This window comes from Anabrus simplex, chromosome 1 (genome assembly GCF_040414725.1).
Source record: "Anabrus simplex isolate iqAnaSimp1 chromosome 1, ASM4041472v1, whole genome shotgun sequence".
Taxonomy (NCBI): domain Eukaryota; kingdom Metazoa; phylum Arthropoda; class Insecta; order Orthoptera; family Tettigoniidae; genus Anabrus; species Anabrus simplex.
Window position 1 is genome coordinate 349,814,393 of NC_090265.1, and position 24,703 is coordinate 349,839,095.

At 40.0% G+C, this 24,703-nt stretch overlaps 1 protein-coding gene across 4 annotated transcripts in view; it reads right to left on the bottom strand.

Moving 5' to 3' along the window:
- Nucleotides 1-24,703, bottom strand: part of LOC136866052 (zinc finger CCHC domain-containing protein 17) — a 182,755-nt gene that overhangs the window by 100,211 nt on the left and 57,841 nt on the right. For all 4 annotated transcript variants that reach the window (XM_067142699.2, XM_067142693.2, XM_067142717.2 and 1 more), the window contains exon 3: nt 21,972-22,054. In XM_067142699.2, coding sequence (XP_066998800.2) covers nt 21,972-22,054 — 83 coding nt within the window. The remainder of the gene's footprint in view (nt 1-21,971; nt 22,055-24,703) is intronic.

The following is a 24,703-nucleotide window of genomic DNA, read 5'->3' on the forward strand; positions in this document are numbered from 1 at the left end:
GCCATTATACCACCATGATATCTACCTCTTTGAGCCCCCTTTTGTTTTTCCTTGGAATAGACACTATCAGTATCATCTTTATTTCTCTCCTGATCTACAGTATTGCCACCTTATTGATCTATTAATGGAGAAAAATGATGATGCCTAACCTAGACAGCTTTTATACTGACATACACATAGAATAATTCTCATAAAATAAATAAAAATAACATAATCGGTACCTGCTGCCATTTGGCCCATGGACATCTCCCTCACGGAGAACCAATAGCCATGTTAATACAGCAATAAATGAAAACAAGGCAAAAATGCAAAATTAGGTAAATTAAAATGGCAAATAAAATGAATAGTACAGAACGGCACATCACCCTCTAGTTACAAGGCCGCCCATATGGAGGACAATGCCCTCCCTCACCTCTTCTGACTGATACAGCAAGATATTACATTCCACTCCAACCTCTCCTCACACATACTATTATCGCTTGCTGCATAGTCACCACATTGCTTCACTGCTGAGTAGTGACCTACATTACCTTCCTGTTTCTACGTGGTACTTATTCTGCTTCCATCACCCACACTTTGCATATACTAACCACCATCACATTGATTGTATCCATAACCCACCTAATACCAAAGAATTGAATAATCACATCTATCAAAACCACACTGAACCACTAGGTGCACTGTACTTTTCTGATCTCCTAACTAACCACACTCCACTTCTAGTCAAATTACCATAAACACTTCCAGGCTGTAATGACTCAAACTCCATATTAAATTACACACTAAATAACATTTTCACTCTTTACTCAAATACAATTAACAAACACACTCACACCTACCTAATTTAGCTTCTTAACAGTACCTCTAACCACTCACAGACCAAATTCCAACCATCTTGCAGCTGCCCTTCATTATAACACCAAACTTCATAATAATCACATTCACAGATTACCAAATCAACCCCTTACAGATAACAATACAATTCCACCATTCACTTGCTTCCTCTTGTACAATTCACAAACATAACTCTAATCACTCTTAGCTCAAACTCCTCTTATCATTTAAATACATCTATCAATCTTAGCAAACCGGAAACTATCCCAATATGCAATGACCCAAACACCACCTTAAATTGCACATGAAATCAATTATTCATATGTACTTAACTATATTTCCTTATTAACAATCACTCCATTATCCCAAACTTTCAACTTTCGCGGCTCACTACATAATCATACTTATCCCAAAACTCTCACCTTCCAGCTATATCCTTTTCACTTTTCCTTAAATATCATCATTCCTTACGCTCCACCTACACCATCTCTTAATCAACCTCCACATTGAATTATACCACCACCTCTTACTCCTTTAATAATCACCATACCATATCTATAATTTAATCACTTTATCTCAACTACACCTTCAAATCTATCTCTTTCAAATCACAATAAATTTCCACCATGAATTTACTTCCTCTTATACACTAACATAAACACTACCACTTACCATCTCGACTACGTCAAAAACCTCCCTCCACTATGAATATCTTACCATTCAAACATATACAACCATAATCACATATTAATTTCAACCCTTCACTTCACTCGCTATATACCACCAATTTAACCTCTTATTTCACAACTTTCTCACCACCATTTTTCCTCATAATCACGTATTACTTCCTCGCACCACCCCAGTTACATCCACACACCACTTTCTACACATACATTAAAGTTTAACTTTCTAATAACTCACTCATAAATGCCATACCATTTCAACTGACATAGAGATACATACACTTAAAATATCATAAAATACCATCATTAACTTGATGATAACTCATTCATAATTGCCATACAATTGCAATTAACATAAAGATACATTCACTTAAAATATCCTACTTTTATCTCGACTATATCAAAACCTCCCTCCACTATAATTTCATCATTCTTCACCAACCAAACCCTAAAATTCAGACACATATGATCTAAAACTATTTTACCATCTTTCCCTATAATACCACCATGTCTTCAACCACTATTCCCTTTTTTACTAATTTATTAGAGTTTTTACTTCTTGTAACTCTACCCTCTTCATTTTTCTTCATACCACACATGTCTCTTGAGCTCCTGCTTCTTCCTTTGCTCATATACAGCTCTATCCTCTGCCTGGTTTCCGCTGCTCTTTCCTCTTCACTCTACGCATCCCTTCCTTCGCTGCATTCGCCTCTCCGACTTTCCTCTTCTCTGTCTATGTCCATAGCTGTATCCCTAAGCCTTCCTATTCTCGCCCAGTTGTCGACTGCACTTTCGTTTTCACTATGTACGATCGCACTTTCACTATGCTCATCTCCCTGCCTTTCCTCACTTAACTTCCTGTTTCCCTTAGTTATTTCTTTATCACCATGTCCGTCTTCTCTAACACGGCTGTCCATAACTTGCCTTTCTTCCACTCTCTTCCCTATTTCATCTTCTCTCTTCATATTCTCTTCCAAACCCGTAGTTTCGTCACTGTCCAAAACCTGGTCCAACGGCCGTTGGTTACCACTAGTTGTTGACCCTTAATGTAAGCTCTTAACCCTTGAAGTTTGGCCAGGACTAAATGTTTTTGTAGGGTATTTATATTCCGGTCCCTTCTCTTTCCATGTCTCTTTTAATCCAGATTTTTGTGCTCCGTAGATTATCCACGCCTCTTATCACTATTTCCGCCATCAGGGTGGAGAACATCTTCACTTTTATCGGCCTGTTGCCCCGTGCTTTACCTATCCTCTCTACATTGTCTATATCAACTTCACTGAAGTTAATTTTCATCTTTTTTTTATGAGATCCACAACCTTGTAGATTGTCAACACTTTGTCCTCTCCTTTTTCATCCGGCACTCCATATATAAATAAGCATTTCTTCCTGCGTTCTTGGCAGCTGCTATTTCAGCCTTCAGCTTCACCACCTCTTCCTCCATGTTCTTTATTTTCTCCTTGAGTAATGCTATTTCTCTCTCGCTGATTCCTACTTTGGTCCTTGTTTAGTCTGTTTTTCCCTGTATCCATCACCTCATATTCTCAAATTCTTTCATGTGTTCCTTCATCATATTTTTAATTTGCTCAAATGGGCATACTTCTTCCACAACCTCCCTAACCACCCTCTTTATTACCTCCACATCTTCCCAGCTCATGTTGCCACTTGGGGTCCGTCCAGGGTTTACTTCCATACCCCCTATGCCTAGCAGTAGCATAATCACTGTTGCCACCAATATCATCATCTCACCCTTCAATCTTAATTCCACTTTATCTCCACTCCTGGCTGTTTCCTTCTTCCCTTGCCCCTGCCAACTTCCGATAACTGCTTGATATTGATCGACACCAATCATCCTCCTCTTCACTCCCGTCTTCCTTCTTCCACGCACCGCTCGCACTCCACTCCCGCTGTACAGGCACACCCGACTCAGCACGTCTGCTTCTGCTAACTGTCTAGGTAAGACTGTGGGAATAGACTGTAAATTCTTCTACTTCTATTTTACTTTCTGGAGCAATCCAGCTTTCTACACAAGCAAGTAACAGTAAGCCTCTCATCAACTCTTTAAAAGATTCACTGCCTAATTTAGGCATAAAACTTTCAATATTAACATACCCTGTTTTCAACTCTGGTTATATTTTTTCTCCCCTGCATTTCACTCTGAGTGTCAATCTTATTCCTCATAACCCTAGTTACTCCTAAGTTCACTAGAACTCTCCTCTAGTGCACTAATACTTTCCCTTCACAAACTTCCTCATATGAATTACCTTTCTTTGGCCAGAAGTCCTTCAAGCTCACCTGTCTACTGAGACACTGCTGCTTCTCTGTCTGTATTTATCTTCAGTCACATATATGTTTAATTAATGTAATGAAATATTTGCTTTCTTTCTGTACTGGCAATAATCTTACACTTGATAGTTTATCATACTGTTACAAAATGGCAATAGTGTCCCCTCTCGCACGATTGGCTTTTCTACCTCCTTGATTTTAAGTCTCTTAATGATATTTTTCCTTGAACTTAGGAGAAAGCAAAATGAGTTCAGAAACATAATACAGGCTTTCTTACAATATTATAATATTTATAATAGATTCAAATGATGATATGCTGGAGATTTGTGCAGAATCTATAATTCTTTATCTTTTCTTAACCTGGTAAGTTTGTGACTATGTCCACTTTATCTTGATTAATTCTGTGCCTTTTTCATCCTGCCTTATCGGTCACAGTTTGGTTACCGTTCGACCGAACATTATGCATTGAAGGTATTGCCATATTATTTCACCCTCTGTTTGGGTTTTTTCCTATTTTCGACGTCTCGCCACATTATATGTGCGTTTCTTACCTTAATTCCCACCTTATTTGTATGTCTCACTTCAATGTTATGGCACAATATGGTCTATTCCAATATTGTTGGTGTGATTGATATCTCCGTTTATACATGCCTAGAATTTTGGATCTCTTGTCTTATGCTTGGCCCATCTTAAGGTCTCTAAGTTTGCTTTGTAAATGCCTACGTGGCATGTATCATCAAAGCTGTTTTCTTGAGATGTTGTGGTGGTTATGTATATCATAATTTTGTACATATTTAGTCTGGTAATTTGGACCAATCTATGGTATTATCCCTGATATTATATTGAGTGACTTAGCCTTTTGGTGCATTTCTGCATGGCACTTTGAATCTGTAAGATGCTCGATTTTTGTATGTTTGTCGTGTGGTTGAGTGGAATAGATTGTATTTTGGTACAATGAAGGAGAAAGATTAATTTCAACTTTAGTTTTTATTTCACTCTGAATTAATGTTTTATGTTACTGGCCCGTGCTTACATCCCATTTATGTCTTGCCATTGTGTGACCTAGCAGTAACCTTATCCTTTTACTTTTGGGCTCTTTGGGAGATAGCCATTTTATTTTTCTTCACGAATCCTTACCTCTTTTCCTTTCATTTGACACCCGTCCACATGTGACGCAGTTTTGCCCTGCTTTATTTTCTTCTTTGCCTTAAGTCATTATTGAGGAGCTTCTTTTTTCTGCATGGTCTATTCCTTCTCTGTGGTTTATTTTGGAATAATATCGAAAGATATCATCTCTGAGGTAAACAGGATGGTTATGCGAATAGTTTTTCTCCCGATGAAAGAATGAATGGAGACCCTAGCCCATCTCTGGAACTGAAGTACGCAAATTGTATTATCTCATGAAGGTCGCTAGGAAGGCGACATGCTGACAGCCTTCACATGCAATCATTTGTGAGTACTCTCCAAAAGAATTTATAATCTGCGTGTGTGTGGGTTTTTTCTTTTTATGAATTTTTCTCTCTTTCATTTGAACCTTTGATTTTTAATAAACTTATGTTTAAGTCTTATCTCTTTCCTTTGCTGGTAGTAAGGTTGGTTTAGTTGGGTGTATATATTACACAGGACAGAAGGAGTCCAACTTCGAACAGTTTCTTGTTTACTTCAATCGACGATTTATTGGACCTGAATACTTTTCCACCACACTACCCCTCTGTGTACTAGTCTCTGGCATCTTATAATTTATCGCCTTGTATTATCGCGATCTCTTCATTTGTGTTTTTCTCTGTATTATCTCTGCTGTTTGAGAATGTCATGTTTGGAGTAACTGAGCAATCAAGGGGTGAGGGGGGGGGCACACTCATTACGTTTGGGTGATGAGTCCTTACTTCCAGTCTCTGTCCTCTCCTCTCGCTGAAGGTCAACCATGGCTGTTCTCCCTGCTGGTGTCCTCCGGTTCAGCAGTCTGATTCACCTCCTTGTTCGTCATATGTCCCGCTGCTGTACTTGCTGAGCTCAGCCGTCTGCTACATTCACATTCCTACTTGGCCACTGCCCTCTTGATGTTGCTGCCAATCTCCTTTCGCTGATCCACTGACTATGTACGACTCCACTTTCCATCACCCACCACTAACTGAACTCCTCTTGTGTAGGCGATGAGACCAAAACACCTAGCTTGACCCATATGGAATCTGAGTAGTTTTTGGTTCCTAAATACTTCTCTCTCCATTTCCTGTTTTATCCATATTCTCCCACTTTCAAGTGCTATGTACTGTCCAATATCTTCTTCACCATTATGGTTGAAACAAGCCTCACTCTCACTGGACGCTTACCGGTACCACTTCTCTTCCCCAGTAGCTGAACATCGTCCATATCGGCTTCCCTGCTGCTGATCTTCAGATGGTGGTGGCGGTGATTGTTGTTTTAAGAGGAAGTACAACTAGGAAATCAAACTCTCTGAACAAATTAAGCGGAAAAGAAATTTAAAATAAAACAAAATTATTTATAAAACGAAGGAATTTGGAAACGAAGTACAAAATAAAACAAAAAATTATTGAATTAAGCTGAAAAATCGCTAACGAATTAAAAGGGAAAGTGAGTTCCCTGAGTAACAGAATACTTGCAACTTACATACCCTTGATTAATCCACTGTCACACATAGAGTGGATGACGAGATCAGCAGTAGTCCCGTCATTGGCTAATATCAGGAGTAGAAGAAAATAGAAATAATTCAGTAGCCAGCCTCTTTTTATCAGGAGCCAGCACATTTTTTTGCAAATATACATTATGAACACCACAGGTTAGACTAGGATCAAGCTACGTATAATTTTTGAAATGTGGCCTCAAATAGTATAGTGTCAGTTCATACAAGAATGGAAATTTATATTTTAAGTGATACTAACCCAAATAATCACCAGTTTCCTTCAAGGTCAGCGTCTTTTAAAATTATGCTACATGTGCCTGTTTGATCTCCCACCAGTAACAAAGTTGTATACCATGATAACCTAACATTAAAATTTAAGTGATAAGAATGTAGGCCTATGTGACGATATATGTTTTAGTACTTATAACAGTGGTCTTCTTTAAAATCTATATCGTCTGTGATAAGATCCAGAGATAAGATGATATTATGAATATTCCTCCACTCTCCAACTTTATCTTCTCTCGTGAGTGAAGGAGAGAAAGCTCCTAACAAAATTCCTTCGCATCCCAGATATTGACATTAAAATAAGCTCCTAACAAAATTCCTTCGCATCCCTGATATTATTCAGGATTAAAATTTTGTTTGCAATCTTTTGTTGTTTAGAACTACTCATGTTTGACTCCCTTGGCTATCTCGCAGAAATCAGCTGACTTGTCATATAATGAAATGTACCAACCTTACAATTGTACAAATTTTGTTTATGAAACAAAAATTTCCTACGAGTTTAGGAACATCCACTTGTAACTACAACTTGTACACTTGTAGACTTGTAGCTTTATGAAACAGGCCCCAGGTGTTCATTCTGGAGAAAGGACTCCTGAAGGGCAAACGATGGCAGCGAAAACCACACTGGTAGTTAGAAAGAGACTTTCCTTTTCCATGGCCCACACAAGACGCCGGTTAACCATCCTTTCAAATAGCTTACGAAGGCCATTAGTAAAGCATATTGGCCTATAACTATCCAGAAGTTTTGGATCTTTGCTTGGTTTGGGAATTGGTATTAGAATTCCCTCACGCCATTGAGATGGAAACAATCCTCACTCTATATTCTGTTCAATAGGGTGAGGATATACTTGAGACATCAGACACTCAAATGCTTTAGAATTTGATTGTGGATTTTGTCCGGTTTTGGAGCCATGTCTGCATAGCGTTAGTGCACTCCACAACTCCCACTCCGTGAATGGCACGTTGTAGGTATGCCAAGCACTAGAGGCAAAAGGGAGAGGGTGTGACTCTGGTTCGCACTTAATTGGTAGAAATGCATAGTTGTATCTCCCAGAGCTGGACGTATCTGTGAAATGTGACGCGATGTGGTCTGCAATGACTGAAGGAATCGTAACGATATCACCATTAATGGAGATTCCGGGGATTGAGGGCAAGTTCTGTACTCCAACAATACAGTGGAGTTTTGTCCACACTTGTGATGATGGAGTATGTGCCATCATGCAAGACACATACTTTTCCCACGCACCTTTCTCACTTTCTCAAATAAAAAAACATGGGCCTCCGCGTGCAGACGCTTAAATGTGATATGACTAGCCAATGTAGGATTCTGATGATAATGCGAACACGTATGGCCGCTGCAATTTCGTTGGTCCATCATGGGACCTGTTTCCGGCGAGGGATACCAGACAAGGAAGGTATTGATTCCTCTGCAGCAGCCAGAATTCCAGTAGTAATGGAAGAAACGTGGTCACCAACAGACTCCAACATATCATACGCCATCACTGCACGTTTAGAAAATTCTGGCCAATTTGCCCATCGAAGTAATCAGCGCTTGGGTACTATGGACTGTCTTTGATTCAAAAGAGATAGAATTATTGAGAAGGGATCACTATCACTGAGGTCATTGCGTACTTCCCACCGTAGCAGAAGAACCAGCGTATGGCTGCACAAGGTGACATCCAGGTGTGGGAATGTGCCATGTGCGCTGCTGAAATGTGTGGGTTCCCCTGTGTTAAGCACGCAAAGATTGAACTAGTTGATCAATCGCTCGAGAATTCTCCTCCTAGCACAGGAAGACAGAGAACCTCAGATTGCGTTAAGGGTAACTGAGCGATCAAATCTTGTAGTGCATGCACTTGAAGACCGTAATCTGGTGGAATGTACACGTTGCACACCGCTGTCATTACTGGCAACGAAGCATGAACTGCCACCGCATCTAGCTGAGTACAGAGCGGTACTTCTGACACAAGTGTGATAAACTGATATAACTTGAAAAAAAAAAATTTCTCACCCATGTGTAAATAATACAAGTATTGAACTCAAATTACTATTATTTTATGATTATTATTATTACTTGTAATGTATGGCTATGAAGTGTTTATATCCATTTTGTATTAGTATTATTATTTACGTCATATATACAGACAATACGATCGGATTGCTTGTGAGATTATGTCATGAAACGTGTGCTGTACATATATATGTTTAGTTAATGGAAGAACCTGTAATTAAAAGCATATAATTTATTATTACCTGTATATATGTATTATAATCCACTACAGTATTGTGTAACACACTGTAACATCCACAACGGCACTAGGTCAGGCGAGAATTACGGAGAATATGCTTTACAATATATCTGGGTTTTAAGCACTCTAGAATTTACGAGAAGGTATTTTGTAACATATCTTTCTAGAACCTTTTATAATTTGACGAAAGGAGGAGTCGATGTTGTTGATGAAATGAAGTCTTTGTACTCTGTATCTAGAGTGTGCTGCAGATGGCCTCTAAGAATATTTTTCACAATGTTGTATATTGCTGGTATCAACGGCCAGATTATTTTTCGTTCAAACACATCTGAAGAGTTACCGCAAAGGAAGTACCTTAAGACACTCGCCCTAGACCTTACAAAATTCCATCTTGAAGGAAGAGTTGCAAAATCTGGAATTCACTCGGATACGCATCTGAAAATTCTGAAAGTTCTGGGGAAAAAGCCCGATCCTCCACAGGTGACATCGTCAGAAGGGAAAAGTGTGCATACTGTCCAAGAAAGAAGAACAAGAAATCAGCAGCCAGATGTGTGAAATGCACTGCTCCAATTTGTGGAGACCACACAGTACCTGTTTGTAAACCATACCATTTTTCACATCCGGATCAAACTGACTCGGAAACGGAATAAAGGTGACAACAGTGTTGAGAAGAAAAATAAAATTCCCAGATTAAAAGTAAACAAAGTTGTCATAAAAGACTTATATTGAAACACCTGTTCCACAAGAACATGAACTGTTGCCTAATTTACGAACAGGTTCAAGAATGACAGTTCTATAGGCAGAAACACTGTTTTATTGGTTTTTTGTTCAGTTTTTGTTTTTTCTTTTTGGATTTTGTTTGTGCAGAAGGTAGTGGTTATGTGTCACGCTACTATCCAGATTTCAAGAAATCAATGCATTCTAACCTGAATAAAGTGAGCGAACCCCAATTCTAATAAGATTAACCTAAATTTCTATGAATCATGCATTCAAACCTATATAGAGTTAAACCCAAGCGTGTATACTCTTATTTCAAACTGCAATTATAATGAATAAATCTCCTTCTCTGAATGAACGATGGCAAAAGAAATCGTTAGGAAAATGAATGTACAAAAGGTGAGCGCCGTGCTCACCCGCGAGTAACGGTGTTATACATGTGGCCACGAGTACTGTCGGGTTAAGAAAAGGCTAGGAAAACAACAGATAGGGAATCTGCCACCTGGGCGACTACCCTAAATGCAGATCAGGATTGATTGATTGAAATTGAACGAGAAGGCTACATTCTATAGCCTAACCTACTATACACAGGGCTTAAACTGGTTGGGTAAAATTTATGCAGTGCACGCTTGTATGTATTGCTCTTATTGCAATCTAACTGTAAAATACAATATAATAACTCTTAGAGGATGGAATTTAATATACTACATCCCATAACAGGTTACCTGCAAGCAGAATTTAATATATTAAATAGTCAGAGATCCGATATCACCGGCGGACATAGTAATTAAAATACTCAACAGATGGCAGTAAATGACACTTATAGATTTGGCTGAAAGGGGAATCCTCAAATAGAGTTGCGTTATCTCCCTACTAGATTATCGTGTTCAGTCAAGTGACCGTTGCAAGTTTTGAGACCGGCTTTTCGTGATTTATGTAGCTATTTTGCAACATTGTTAGTAAGAAACAGAGTCAGTGAGCAATAGATTGCTTCAATTTTGGACTCTGCGGATGTAGACGAAAGTGATTTTTCATTTGGAGAGTCCAAAGATGGAAATTCAAGTAGTGTTTAGAGTGAAGCGATCACATTTCTGAAAGAGTTCATTTGCATTGTACCAGGAGGTACACCTCAACCTCGCACATTCAAAAGATGCCCCTTAAAGAACTCTATCTATCTAACCAAACGTGAAACTGCTACTACATAAAGTTGGAACTTTAATCAGAAGATGTCAATGCTGAAGTATTAAGGAATTGTGTTATTGTGAAGTAGCCTAAACTGACTGGATTTAGTTGCTTTGTCTTTGTTTACTTCAAGAAGTTTGGATATTTCTCCATACATGGCAGTACAAAAAATAAGGTCACACACTCTGGTGCAAGGAAGAACTAACTATTTGTTAGTGAAAGAAATTTTGTGTTTATAGGTTTTCTCAAGTAAATCAACTTTCATTTATTCTTTTTATATATTTCAAGGTTTGCAACACTTCTCTCTCATTCCGCAGTTTTTGAATGTGACCAATCACTAATTTTCTGTACTTATTTTTCAGCCTATCACAGGCTTCTTCTTGGTTTTTTGGGTGTAACTTTTGTATTTACCAATAAAATTGAGAGGGTGTGTCCGGACTAGTTCAGAATCCTCTCAAAACTTTCCTTTGGGTATATAAGCTGAGGCTTTTCTGGCTAACTTATCTCATTGATCGTCGTCTTTCTGAGTGTGTGTGTTTTAAGACATTCTTCGGCAGGCAGAACATCAGCCAGGTAATGGCCACATAAATTCTATCCTTCTAGCTGTCTCCGCAAACGTATCTGAGGTGAAGGTCCGAATTTCTGACTATGTAAATCGTTCGATGTAAACTTCCTCCTTTTCATGTAAAATTTCATAAATTCTTAAAACTGTAAGTCGGGCATAGAGAGAGCGTTACCCTCTCGACTTCCCCTTCAACTTGGTTTGAGGTGACTATGATTTAGTACTGTTTTTCTTTCCTGTAATGTATTAAATTAACTTTCATTAGAGTCATCTCAGTAGCTTGGGATTAACCCCTGTATCATCGGGCCGAAAGCCCAGTTTGGGTTTTAATACTTCATTATCTAGGAGTGCAAGTGTACGCCTCCATTCAGTTTGTGTTTTGGGCTATTAATTTAACCTGTTCTTTTTCTACTAAGGCCCAGTAGGTTGGGTGTAAAGTGTAAATCGTGCCTTGAGAGGCCAGAGATCATAAAGTTTGGTGTAATATTGCCGTAAGCGGGCGGTTAAAATTGGACGAGTGTTGGAGAGCACGTAAGCTCTTTTGTAGTTTACTGAAATATTGAGGAGTGCCTCCGGAAGGCTGTAAATTTGTTGGAGCATAGTGCTCTTGAATTGGGGGATTTCTGCCCTTGCCTAAATAGTACCACTTTTAAATTGCAAATTTGTAACCTAGGGGCTTGTTAAAGTTCTGAATCTTGAATTTTCCAATTTTTGAAATTGTCACTGTACCTGAATCGTGTAGTTTCAAAAACCCCTATCTCCAATTTTCACGAAAATGGAGATAAAGATTGATTTGATTTTGCTGTGGGCATGCCCACCGCTGTATACTATTAGTACGCATCAAAACCCGCTCTAACAGTTCGAAATTCAATGTCAAAGTACAGGGTTATTTTCATATTCCGCCATCTCCAACGCCTTGCGCTCGGCGATAGATAACATAACCCGCCATCTCCGCCGGCCAATAGGAAGGCAATACGTAACCATGTGTTAGGCGCGTGAGAAGCTCTTGGCGCGACAGTGAGGAAGCATTTGTGTTGACACAGTGTCGTGTATTGTCTATTACTAATGGATTCACCTCATAAATGTATTGAGAAGTGTAGCCTGGCAAGGGTAGGAAGAAATTACGTAACGAACAGCAGTGGAAATGCAAGGAAGCAAAAATATCAAGGTATGTTTTCTTATAGTAACATTATGTTATTACGTTCCTCTCTTGTGAGCATAATTGTAGAACTGTATCAGAAACTGCACTTTTAGAATAAGCTTTAGAAAACATGTATTGCTGCATGAAGTCGGCGCGCGGTGTTGTGCCGGATCGGTCGTTCTCCTGTCACAAAAATGGCCGCAGTTCGAATCTCGGCCAGTGCACGTTCGATTCCTGAAAGCCCGTACCATTGTGGCTTTGTGCAGCTTCTGATATTACATTCTATGGTCACGTTGAGAAGCGAACTTCCCTTTCATTTTCGATGCAGGCCATTCATAAATACCTATGATATTTTAGTAAACATACATATTCTCGTAAGTGAAAAGGGTGTTTATTACACAGGTACTCGTCGGCTGGACCTCCTGTCACACCAATGTGCGGCCATAAATCCAAGGCCTACCAGTGCGGAGATATTTCTTTGTTGGATGTGAAGAAGTTTCATTCGGTATTCTACTCTACAGCATCAAAACTGCAGCAGGATAGTTTCATTATCAAGCATGTTTCTTGCATACCAGTGGCGAGACGCAGGCCGGGTAACAGTATCAGGTCCGGAAAAGCTCACACATTCAAGTACACTATTCGGAAACGGGATGGAACAATGGCACCAGTTTGCCGAGAAGCATTTATGGGAGCTCTCCTATTGAAGAAGGACAGAATTCAAGGGGTACTAAAGCGTCATTTTGAATCTGGGGGAATGCCTGTGGAGAGAAGAGGGGGAGACAGAAGAAGCTATGCCAGTAAACCAAAACGTGAGCCCATCTGAAAATTTATTGAATCGTTTCGTGCTAAAGAGCCGCACTACTGCCGTACCAAGTCAGCGGCACGTATGTACCTGCCATGTGAACTAAATATCAAAGAAATGTGGAGACAATAAAATACCACTGTTGAACCTGAATTGCAGGCAAAGCACGCCTTCTTCAGGAAGATCTTGAATCGTAACTATAATATTGGTTTCGGAAGTCCGAAGACTGATGATTGCTCAACTTGCTCACAACTAGACGAGGAACTAAAAAATTGCACATCAGAACATGCAAAAGTTGCCCTGCAGACCAAGAAATGAGTCCACAAGTTAAAATACAGTGCATTCTACGAATATTTAAGGAGATGAGTCTATTCAGTCTGTTTCCTTTGATTGTCAGAAGAACATGCTATTGCCCAAGCTAAATGACCGAAGTGCTTACTTCAGTAGGCAAATAAATGTGTACAACTTCACTGTAGTGTTTGGAAGCTCTAAGACGTCACTGACGCACGAAAATGTGGTGATCTAATCATGGAATGAAGCTGACTTTCGTAGAGGTGCAAGTGAAATTGCAAGTTGTTTGTTTCATGCTCTCAACTGCATTGATCTGTCAAAAAAAAAAAAAGGTACGCCTATTTGCAGATGGATGCGGCGGACAAAATAAAAACAGTATTCTTGTGGGTATGGTTAGTAAGTGGCTTCTATATGCACCAGTGAATATGAAAGAAGTTGAAATTTACTTTCCTGTAGTTGGTCATTCGTTTTTACCACCCGACAGGGTGTTTGCACGTATAGAGAAAGTTCTTCGAAAAAGAAAAGTTATCCTTAAGCCAGAGGTATACAACAATATTTTCAGTGGACATGGGAAGCTTCTCCAGCCTGGTTGTGAAGTACCAATATTTGACTGGAAGACTGCTGTTCGACATGTTTTGAAACCTGTCGGCTCGTGGCATTTTCAGTTCAGTCCTGCGAAGAGAATTTGTCTAAAAAGGAAGAAAAGCAATATATTGGTACAAGGGGAAGTTGCTTACCGTTGCACATTTGGCCGACCAAAGAGTGTGTTAAAGAGAGGCAAAACCTTTTCTGGACTGGTTCCACAGTTAATCGAAAAAGGCAATGTTCCATTAAACAATGCAAAAGTGAAGGATGTGTGCAGATTGGTTGAGAAACATTATGGGGCTAGATGGAGGGAGCTTGCAGATCTCCAGTTTTATGTTTCGCTGGAAACACGACAGGCTGAACATCGTTGCAGTATGACAGAAGAGCAAGAGGAAGAAGAATACTGTGAACCAAGAGATGATTCCGTATCCTTGTTGTATTAGATTGCAATAATATGATTATGTTTTTATTCTTCAGAAACAAGACCATTCCATCTCAATGAACATTTAAACATTTTATACTGTATTTCATGTTTTCAATTCGTTTACCATCTCAGTGTACTACATAGATGTTAGTAAGTGAAGTAAACAAAGTTTCTTTGAGCATTAGACAGTAAGGGTATGTTTGCAATATCCATGTTTACTTTCAAACCCCGCCATGTCCACCTGTGACTTTCAAAACCCCCTATATTCTAGATAAATATTGCCCTAGTACAAAAATGTAGAGATGAAATTGCATACATTTTGTGTATTTTGTTCAATATGAGCTAATTAAAGCAAAAGTAAAGAAAATGATAAAAAGGCATGTAAAATGCAGTCATGGCAGTTTTTTGCCCTTCCTGAAAAATTTATTTTCTTGGAGATAGGGGTTTTTGAAACTACACGACTCACCTGTAACCTCATTATTTCACCGAGTGAAAAATTTGTTAAGTTTGAAATTATGAAAGAAATATAACCTTTATTTAAAGTGTTAACTCAATTTCTGATATCGTAGCTAGACCCATTCAACACCCGCACCTTCTTCCACCTCTTTCTGCTCCATGGATATCTCTGTAACATGCATAATGCAGGTCACAAATACAACTTTTGGTGCTTAAAGGAAAATGTTGGTTTGGGATAGCTTTTGACCAATTCAGAAATAAAACATCGTCTTTTGATGGCAAGAAATATCTTTTTTCATTAGAATTATGCTCGTTGGCTGTGCGTTTAGGGGTACAGAGCTGTGAGCTTGCATCCGGGAGATAGGGGTTCGAATTCCACTGTCGGCTGCCCTGAAGATAGTTTTCAGTTGTTTCCCATTTTCACACCAGGCAAATGCTGGGGCTGTACCTTAATTAAGGCCACGGTTGCTTCCTTCCAACTCCTAGGCCTTTCCTATCCCATTGTCTCCATAAGTTCTATCTGTGTTGGTGCGACGTAAAGCCACTAGCAGAAAAGGGTCGTAACCTGACTTACAACCTGGAATGTAACATGTGAAGGCATTTTCACATGCTTATTTGAACCACATATTCCATACCACAAGTCTCTGTACGGACGATAGTATACTTAAAAAGAACCTGAATTAAGAAAATGTGAAGAAATGTCGCACATATAATAAACTGAGCAATAATTACAAGCCGACTGCTGTACTCTGTAGCACTGCAGGTGGCAGAGAACATCCACGCTTTGGACTTTAACATGTGATCAAGATGGAGTCGTCGCACTTGTTATTCTATTTGTAATGGCAGAGTTTCTTTAGTGATCAGTTTTTTATGGGGACCAGTTGCTAGCCTGACACTGAAACCTCCTCCTTTACCTCAGCTTGGGAATGGCACTACGATTTTCAAGGTTTATCGTAGAGGTAGAGTTGAGATTAAGTTGAAAATTAAATCTTCAAGGGTAAAACAGTTCATGGCTACACATGGGAGAGTTGATGTATGAAAAGGATGAGGGAATTGCACAGACGTTCATGGATATGAATAGTGAAAAGTTGAGTAAACATTAAGCAGGTCCAGGAGAAGAGGGTTTATATATAGCATATAGAGATGCTGTAGAAATGGCTAGGGAACATCTTGAACCAAAGTGTGTAAAGGTGGGAAAAAGTACAGAATGATGAAGTCAGGACAGCTTTTAAACATAAAAATAAGATGTATCAAAATGGCTCCAAACAAGAACAGATGTAGACAGGTAACTATATTGAGGAAAAAGTAAGAACCAAACAAACAATTGAAGAGTCCAAGAAGAAATCATGGGTAGATTTTAGAAAAAAAGCCTGGCAATGCTAGGTCATGTGGCAGAGAAACTATTCTGGGCTATTATCAGGAATCTTTGAAAGGGAGGTCAAAGATGTGGTGTGTAGCGTAAACTGGGTGAACTCTTTGTAGCTCCTAGAGAGTCACTGGACAGACAGAAGAAATATTTTGAAGCTCTCCTGAACATGAAAGGAAATCTTCCTGTAGAAGTTACAAAAGATAAAGGCTTCATTGGTAGGAGAATAATCTTGACAATAAAATTATGTTTGAGGAAATGGAGAGGTTGATAAATAGTCTACTTTGTCATAAAGTAGCAGAAAGAGATGAAATCCAGCCTGAAATCATGAATGTGATGGGAGGGCAGGGATGAAATGGCTTCATAGAGTGGTAGGATTACCATAAAATATGAGTAAGGTACCTTGTAAATGGATGAAAGCCTTAATTGTATCAATCTACTGACAAGGGACTAAGCTGGACTCAGCAAATTTTGAGGTGTTTCTTTATTAACTCTACCTGACGAGATGTTCATGACATTTAAAAAACAGAGTATGAGCATTTTTTTCTTATTCGTCTTCTTCTTTTACTCCTCCTCTTTTGAGACAACATTTTATCACTTTAATCAACCCCTTGGTTTGTCTATTTCTTGGTAGGAACTGTCCGAGCCTTGCGGTCCTCCCAGTACTTCTTCATACATGTTGATATTCTTGCCCTTTCTTGTGTAGAGAATATTCTAGTTGGGTTTTCTTCTTTGTGAGTGTAAAGTGGATATTTTTTAAGTGTTATGTTTACTTTTTTCTTATCCATAGTGTCATCGGGTGTAAGGCCAATTTCATTCAAATCCTCCCTAATTTCTTTTATCCATCTGCATACAGTTGTAGTATTTTTTGAAGCAACATTGTATTGCACTAGATGTTTCAGAAGTCGCGAATCTGGCATTCTCAGGATGTGGCCAAAGTATCCTAGACTTTTCTTGGGCATGGTATCAGTAATGGGTTCTAATTTCTGATATACAACATTGTTGGTACTATTCGCCATTGCCCATCTTTCTGATAGCTTTTATTGATACAAGTTCTTCCAATTCGTGTTTCAGTCTTCTATAATGTCAGTTTTGTATTGTTCGTAATTGTTGTATTGTAATGTTTGATTTTTGCATTAATGGATAAGCGTTTCTTTTTGTAAGTTTCCAATGTTAACATTTGTGCCTTAGATAACTTGTTTGCCCGTATCTGGATTGAAGGTTTTTCATTTAAATTATTTGTTATTAACTCACCTATATATTTGAATAATTGTGTTACAATTTTAATTTTAGTACCATTAATATGTACAGTAGAGTCTCGTTAATCCGAACTAATTGGGACTGGATTCTGTTCAGATTACGAAATTTTCAGATTAACTGGAAAATATTTTCTAATAATAATGTTATTGTTTTTACATCCCGCTAACTACTTTTACTGTTTCCTGAGATGCCTAGGTGCCGGGATTTTCTCCGACAGGAGTTTTTTACGTGTCAGTAAATCTACTTACACGAGGGTGACGTATTTGAGCACCTTCAAATACAACCGGACTGAGCCAGGATCGAACCTGCCAAGTTGGGGTCAGAAGGCCAGCGCCTCAGCCGTCTGACGAAAATGGTTTCTACAATACAGTACAGTCATACTGTAATTTGATATGTCCATTCTTTAGCAGTTGCATTAATAAGATACTATATAAAATTGCAGCAGGGTAGTTAGGTGCCCGTAGAGGAGTAAACGACAATGAAAATGACATTAGCGAGTGGAAGGAAGCTGTCATCAATTACAAACAGACCAAGAAATTGTAGCTATGGTGGAGAAAGAATCTGGAGTTGACGAGGAACAGAGTGACGACGAAGAAGACCACAATGAACAACCAGTGTCACATTCAGTTGCCGCGGCTGCCTTAGAACTTGCCGCACGCTATGTCGAGAAACACTCCGCTGCTACGCCCACTGATGTGATGCTTATGAGACGCTGGTTTAACACTGCATCTTCGAGTAGATTCGAGTCACTACGGCAAAAGAAACTAACAGACTTTGTGAAGATAAACGACCAGTGATTGATGGTTTATGATGTGTAATTATGTTTACATTAAGTTATTCTAGTAAAATATGACTAATAAAATGCAAGTAAATCTTCATTCTATAATATGTTCTTTCATTTCAATAAGGAGACATTTTTTAAAAATTGAATATTTCAGTTCGGATTAACCGGACTTTCGGACTAACAGGGTTTGGATTAATGGGACTCTACTGTATTTACACTGACTGACAGAGCAAATGCAACACCAAGAAGGAGAGGTCAGAACTTTATGCCAATTGCAGGCTAGACTGACGTCACTGAGGTATGCTCATGATGTGAAATGCGCCGCTGTGCTGCGCACGTAGCGAACAATAAATGGGACACGGCGTTGGCGAATGGCCCACTTCGTACCGTGATTTCTCAGCCGACAGTCATTGTAGAACGTGTTGTCGTGTGCCACAGGACACGTGTATAGCTAAGAATGCCAGGCCGCCGTCAACGGAGGCATTTCCAGCAGACAGACGACTTTACGAGGGGTATGGTGATCGGGCTGAGAAGGGCAGGTTGGTCGCTTCGTCAAATCGCAGCCGATACCCATAGGGATGTGTCCACGGTGCAGTGCCTGTGGCGAAGATGGTTGGCGCAGGGACATGTGGCACGTGCGAGGAGTCCAGGCGCAGCCCGAGTGACGTCAGCACGCGAGGATCGGCGCATCCGCCGCCAAGCGGTGGCAGCCCCGCACGCCACGTCAACCGCCATTCTTCAGCATGTGCAAGACACCCTGGCTGTTCCAATATCGACCAGAACAATTTCCCGTCGATTGGTTGAAGGAGGCCTGCACTCCCGGCGTCCGCTCAGAAGACTACCATTGACTCCACAGCATAGACGTGCACGCCTGACATGGTGCCGGGCTAGAGCGACTTGGATGAGGGAATGGCGGAACGTCGTGTTCTCCGATGAGTCACGCTTCTGTTCTGTCAGTGATAGTCACCGCAGACGAGTGTGGCGTCGGCGTGGAGAAAGGTCAAATCCGGCAGTAACTGTGGAGCGCCCTACCACTAGACAACGCGGCATCATGGTTTGGGGTGCTATTGCATATGATTCAACGTCACCTCTATTCAAGGCACGTTAAATGCCCACCGCTACGTGCAGCATGTGCTGCGGCCGGTGGCACTCCCGTACCTTCAGGAGCTACCCAATGCTCTGTTTCAGCAGGATAATGCCCGCCCACACACTGCTCGCATCTCCCAACAGGCTCTACGAGGTGTACAGATGCTTCCGTGGCCAGCGTACTCTCTGGTTCTCTCACCAATCGAACACGTGTGGGATCTCATTGGACGCCGTTTGCAAACTCTGCCCCAGCCTCGTACGGACGACCAACTGTGGCAAATGGTTGACAGAGAATGGAGAACCATCCCTCAGGACACCATCCGCACTCTTATTGACTCTGTACCTCAACGTGTTTCTGCGTGCATCGCCGCTCGCGGTGGTCCTACATCCTACTGAGTCGATGCCGTGCGCATTGTGTAACCTGCATATCGGTTTGAAATAAACATCAATTATTCGTCCGTGCCGTCTCTGTTTTTTCCCCAACTTTCATCCCTTTCGAACCACTCCTTCTTGGTGTTGCATTTGCTCTGTCAGTCAGTGTATTATAATGGTGTTGGTTTTTGGAGCATAATTTCTGTTTTCTCAAATGATATTTTAAGGCCAATTTTATTTGCAATGGTGAAGCTCTGATATTTGAGTTTTTGCTCCATCTAAATCTTTGGCTTGTAACGCCATGTCATCTGCAAAACCAAGGCAATTTGTTTGGATTTTCCTACCTATTTTAATATTTGGAGGACGTTTCCGAAACCATTCTCGCATTACCATTTCTGGTGCACAATTAACTAGTAATGGCGATAAGCCATCACCCTGCCGTAACCCAGTAGTTACTTCAAATGGGTCTGATAATTCGCCTCTGAACTTCACTTTTGATTTTGCCTCTGTAATCCCATGTGTCGTAAAATTTTTAATAAAGATTTCCTGTGAATATAATCATAGGCCTTCCCTTTATTTAAAAAACAGGATGCAGAAGAAAGTGCGCCAACTACAGGGGTAACACACTTCTCTCCCATTGTCTGAAAATAATAGAGGAAATTATTGAAACCAGGCTGTAAGCAGTGACAGAACCTGCCCTGGAAGAAGAACAGCATGGATTTAGAACCAACAGAAGAACAACACACCTGATCTTCACCCTAAGGATGTTAATGGAACAGCAATGTTAGAGAGGAAAAGACCTAAATGCAGTATTCTTAGACCTAGAGAACTGGGAGTGCCTGAATAGTTGGCAAGGTCTAGATGCTGTACCAGAACTGTAACAGCTGAGTGTGTGTTGGGGAGGACATTCAGAATGGTTTAATACTATATAGGGTCTCCGACAACGGAGCACACTCTCACCACTGCTATTCATTACTGTATGAACAGTATTCTTAAAAATCTGAAAAGAGAGCGAGATGGAGAACGATACACATTGGTGTTTGCTGATGATGTAGCCATCTGGGGGGGGGGGGGGGGACGACAGAGGTAGAGGTACGAACTAGGCTGGATGAGTGGGTAGCAAAGGTCAAACAGTATTAGATGAAAGTCAGCACAACAAAAACTGTTGCACTGAAAATGAGTAGGAAAGATACTGGCTGCCACATAAAGCTTGAAGGTGTAAACATTCAATGTGTATAGGTATTCAAATACCTCAGGACTATGATTTCCAGATAAAGAAAATCTGTAAACAGATTGGCTAGCAGTTCGAACTTCTACAACCTCGTAAGATATCTACTTTGGGATAACAAAGTGCCCATGAGAACCAAGATGACACTGCTGCCATTGATGCTTTCACGGCCCGTACTTATAGACATGATACTGTATAGGCTTTTGGGCTTACGCCGTGTCAAGCCCAAAATCCTAGACAGTATCATGTCTATAAGATGACTCTGCATAAGTAATACTTTGTGCCCATTCTCACATACAGTCTAGAAACATGTACACTGTAAGAGAGAGAAATTAGTGAACTGAAAGCACGTGAAATAAAGTTTCTACGAACTACTGTCCAAAAACCATGCAAGGACCATGTAAGGAATGATTAAATCAGAATGGAACTGGAAGTGGACTCGATAGAAGAGAAGCTAAGGACTTAAGACTTACATGGTATGGACATGTAAAGCGAATGACTGGCACAAGAACACCACATGTATGCCTAGAAAGAACAGTTGAAGGAAGAAGGCCAAAGGAAGAGATGGCTACACCAAATTAAAGAATATGTGGAGAAAGAAGAGGAGAAAATTGGGAGTCAGTGGTGAGAGAGAAAGCATTTGTGTTGGCGAAGACTTGTTTGATACCACCCTACATGGCATGCTCGAGGGGTTCTATGATGATGATGTCTACAGTATCACAAAACTACAAAACACTCACTGTATCTGCACTCCATTTGGATCCAAGTCCACTCCGTTACCTTGGTCAACAACTTTCATAGAGAGAGCAATTTTGTCATCATCCTACAGAAAGAAAAAGCAAAATCAGTCATACACGATACTACACACGTAAGAAAACATGTTACTAAAAATATTTCCCTTGAGTCAATTTAGTTCTATCCAGTCACTGAAAGAAATACAGCAACAGGACTGCATTCATTGTCAATTAAACAAGTCCATACAAAAAATTTAAAATGTGACAAATGGATGCAGTTTTTAAATACTGGTATGCTCAGGTTACAGTGAGTTGCAAACAATACAATTTCCTTGATTGACCAATTGATATAAAAGGCTGAGTTTCTTTGACGGTGCGACGTAAAGCAAAAAAAAAAAAAGTTTCTTTGATGGCGTGAAGAACTGAATAGTTCATTATAACGGGCAAAGGTCAGACCTAGGAGATACGTATTATATGGATTTGGCAAAGTTTACTAAGTATGTATGTATGTATGTATGAAGTACCAGGGGAATATCACACTCATTCCAACCTACTGGATTTCATCCAAAGCAAATGATTTTTGAATATCTGAGAACCTGGAGGGTAAAAAATATGTTTATAGCCAGTGAAATCAATTAACTGAACTTGCACATATTCTTATTTACAGTAGGAAAAAGGATTGTAAAATATATGAAAAGCATTAAGCATTTTCCTCAAGGGGTGCATTCCATATGCCTGTGTACAGTTACGTGAAAACAAACTGTCGATGCCATAAATAAATTAACTTGGGCACAGCCACAGTGGCTCTACGGCTATTTATCGAATGCAGTGAGATGACTTCATTAACATAATTAACTTCAAAGGCTTCTAACAAACTTGTTACAATAGCAGGGTCACATGATAATAGGGGTCTAATCAATACTATACAGGATGGTTGCCTAGTTATACTTCTTCTTAAAACAATAATCACCACCACCACTACCTTCAATCAGTACTCAGGCATGGAAATTGTTATTTCGAATATGTTTTCTCCATAAACCACTCTCCAATGAATGATAGTCATGAGATTCAGTACAAACTTTTGTTAAACTGTTCTTTGGCTTAGCATTTTCCCATAGGTGCTAGGTCTCATCTTCAGATCAATGGCTGCTATTTTATGTGATCATACACAACATTTAGTTCAAGCTCAGTAACATTCATGTCAGTGACTAGTGAGTCTCGCCACAGTTGTGTTGGGCGCTTGTCCTTGATGGTGAAGTTATGGGCATCAATAAGTGAAGGTACTATCACTATTCTCTGAAAATGGCCGTAACACCTCGAGCATTCCCTACACATTTTCTCCTAAATGGGTACAAATCCCATCCTCTACTGGATCATCTTGTCAGTTTTGTGAGAAACTCCAAGAGCCCAACAAAACGTGCGTTTCCACAGTGTATACAGCAAAGAAGGCTCGGCATTTATGGTGCACCCCACTTTAATCCAGGAAGCATACCTATCTAGCAGAGAGAAGAATGAACAACTTACAAGAATCACTTTCTCAATGAGAGTGGATACCTATAACCATCATGAAACTGGAAAACGGAAACAAGTTCATCAAGAACTGAGAAAGAATAAGTCTAGATGAACTAAGAAATCTATTTTTTTGCTATTTGTTTTACGTCGCACCGACACAGATCTTATGGCGACGATGGGAGAGGAAAGGCCTAGGAATGGGAAGGAAGCGGCCGTGGCCTTAATTAAGGTACAGCCACAGCATTTGCCTGGTGTGAAAATGGGAAACCACGGAAACCATCTTCAGGGCTGCCGACAGTGGGGTTCAAACTCACTATCTCCCAGATGCGAGCTCACACCTACGCACTCCTAACAGCACAGTCAATTCGCCCGGTGAATGATGTATGAAGGGACAGCAAGTGAAGATGTGAAGTTTCTAGTCTTTTTGTGTTTTCATGTTTATCACTCTCTTGCATTTCTGTCACTTCCTCTGCCCACAGTAACTCGTCATTGTATTTATTCTTTTGCGTGTATTTCTATGCCTTTTCTAGTTTCTTTATTTAGAATGTGAAGAGGAACAGAACTAGTAAGCAACTGGAACTGATGGACTGTCAGGCCTGCAAACATTTCAGAGCCCAATAAATGCTAAACTCCATGAGGGGACCCTGTACTGCTCAGGACACACATCCAGAGGCAGATAGGGGAACGCCTCCTAAATATGAGTAGTAGAGTGGAAATCTAGTATATCCCAGGGACCAAAAAAGGGATGGAAGATGGAGCTTTTTAGCTACAGAGAAAGCAGCTTAAGAGAAATAGCCTATATTCCAAAAATAAACTGTGATCCTCCAATATCCTCTAAACTTGCAATAATCCCAGTATGCCAGTAGAAACAGCCAAATTGAGATGCAGATGAGAAAGGTACATGACTTTTGGAACACAGTGTACAAAAGGAATAAAAAAATTAAAGTAAAAATACAAAAAATGGATGTGATGGTCCTACTGGAAAAAATGCAGAAAGAACATGGTACGGAAACAATACATAATTACAAACATTATTATAATGTTAACCTTTGTCCGACTCGTTGGCTGAATGGTCAGCGTACTGGCCTTCGGTTCAGAGGGTACAGGGTTCGATTCCCGGCTGGGTCGGGGATTTTAATCGCTTCTGATTAATTCTTCTGGCTCGGGGACTGGGTGTATATGTCCGTCCTAACACTCTCCTCATCATATTCAGACAACACACTACA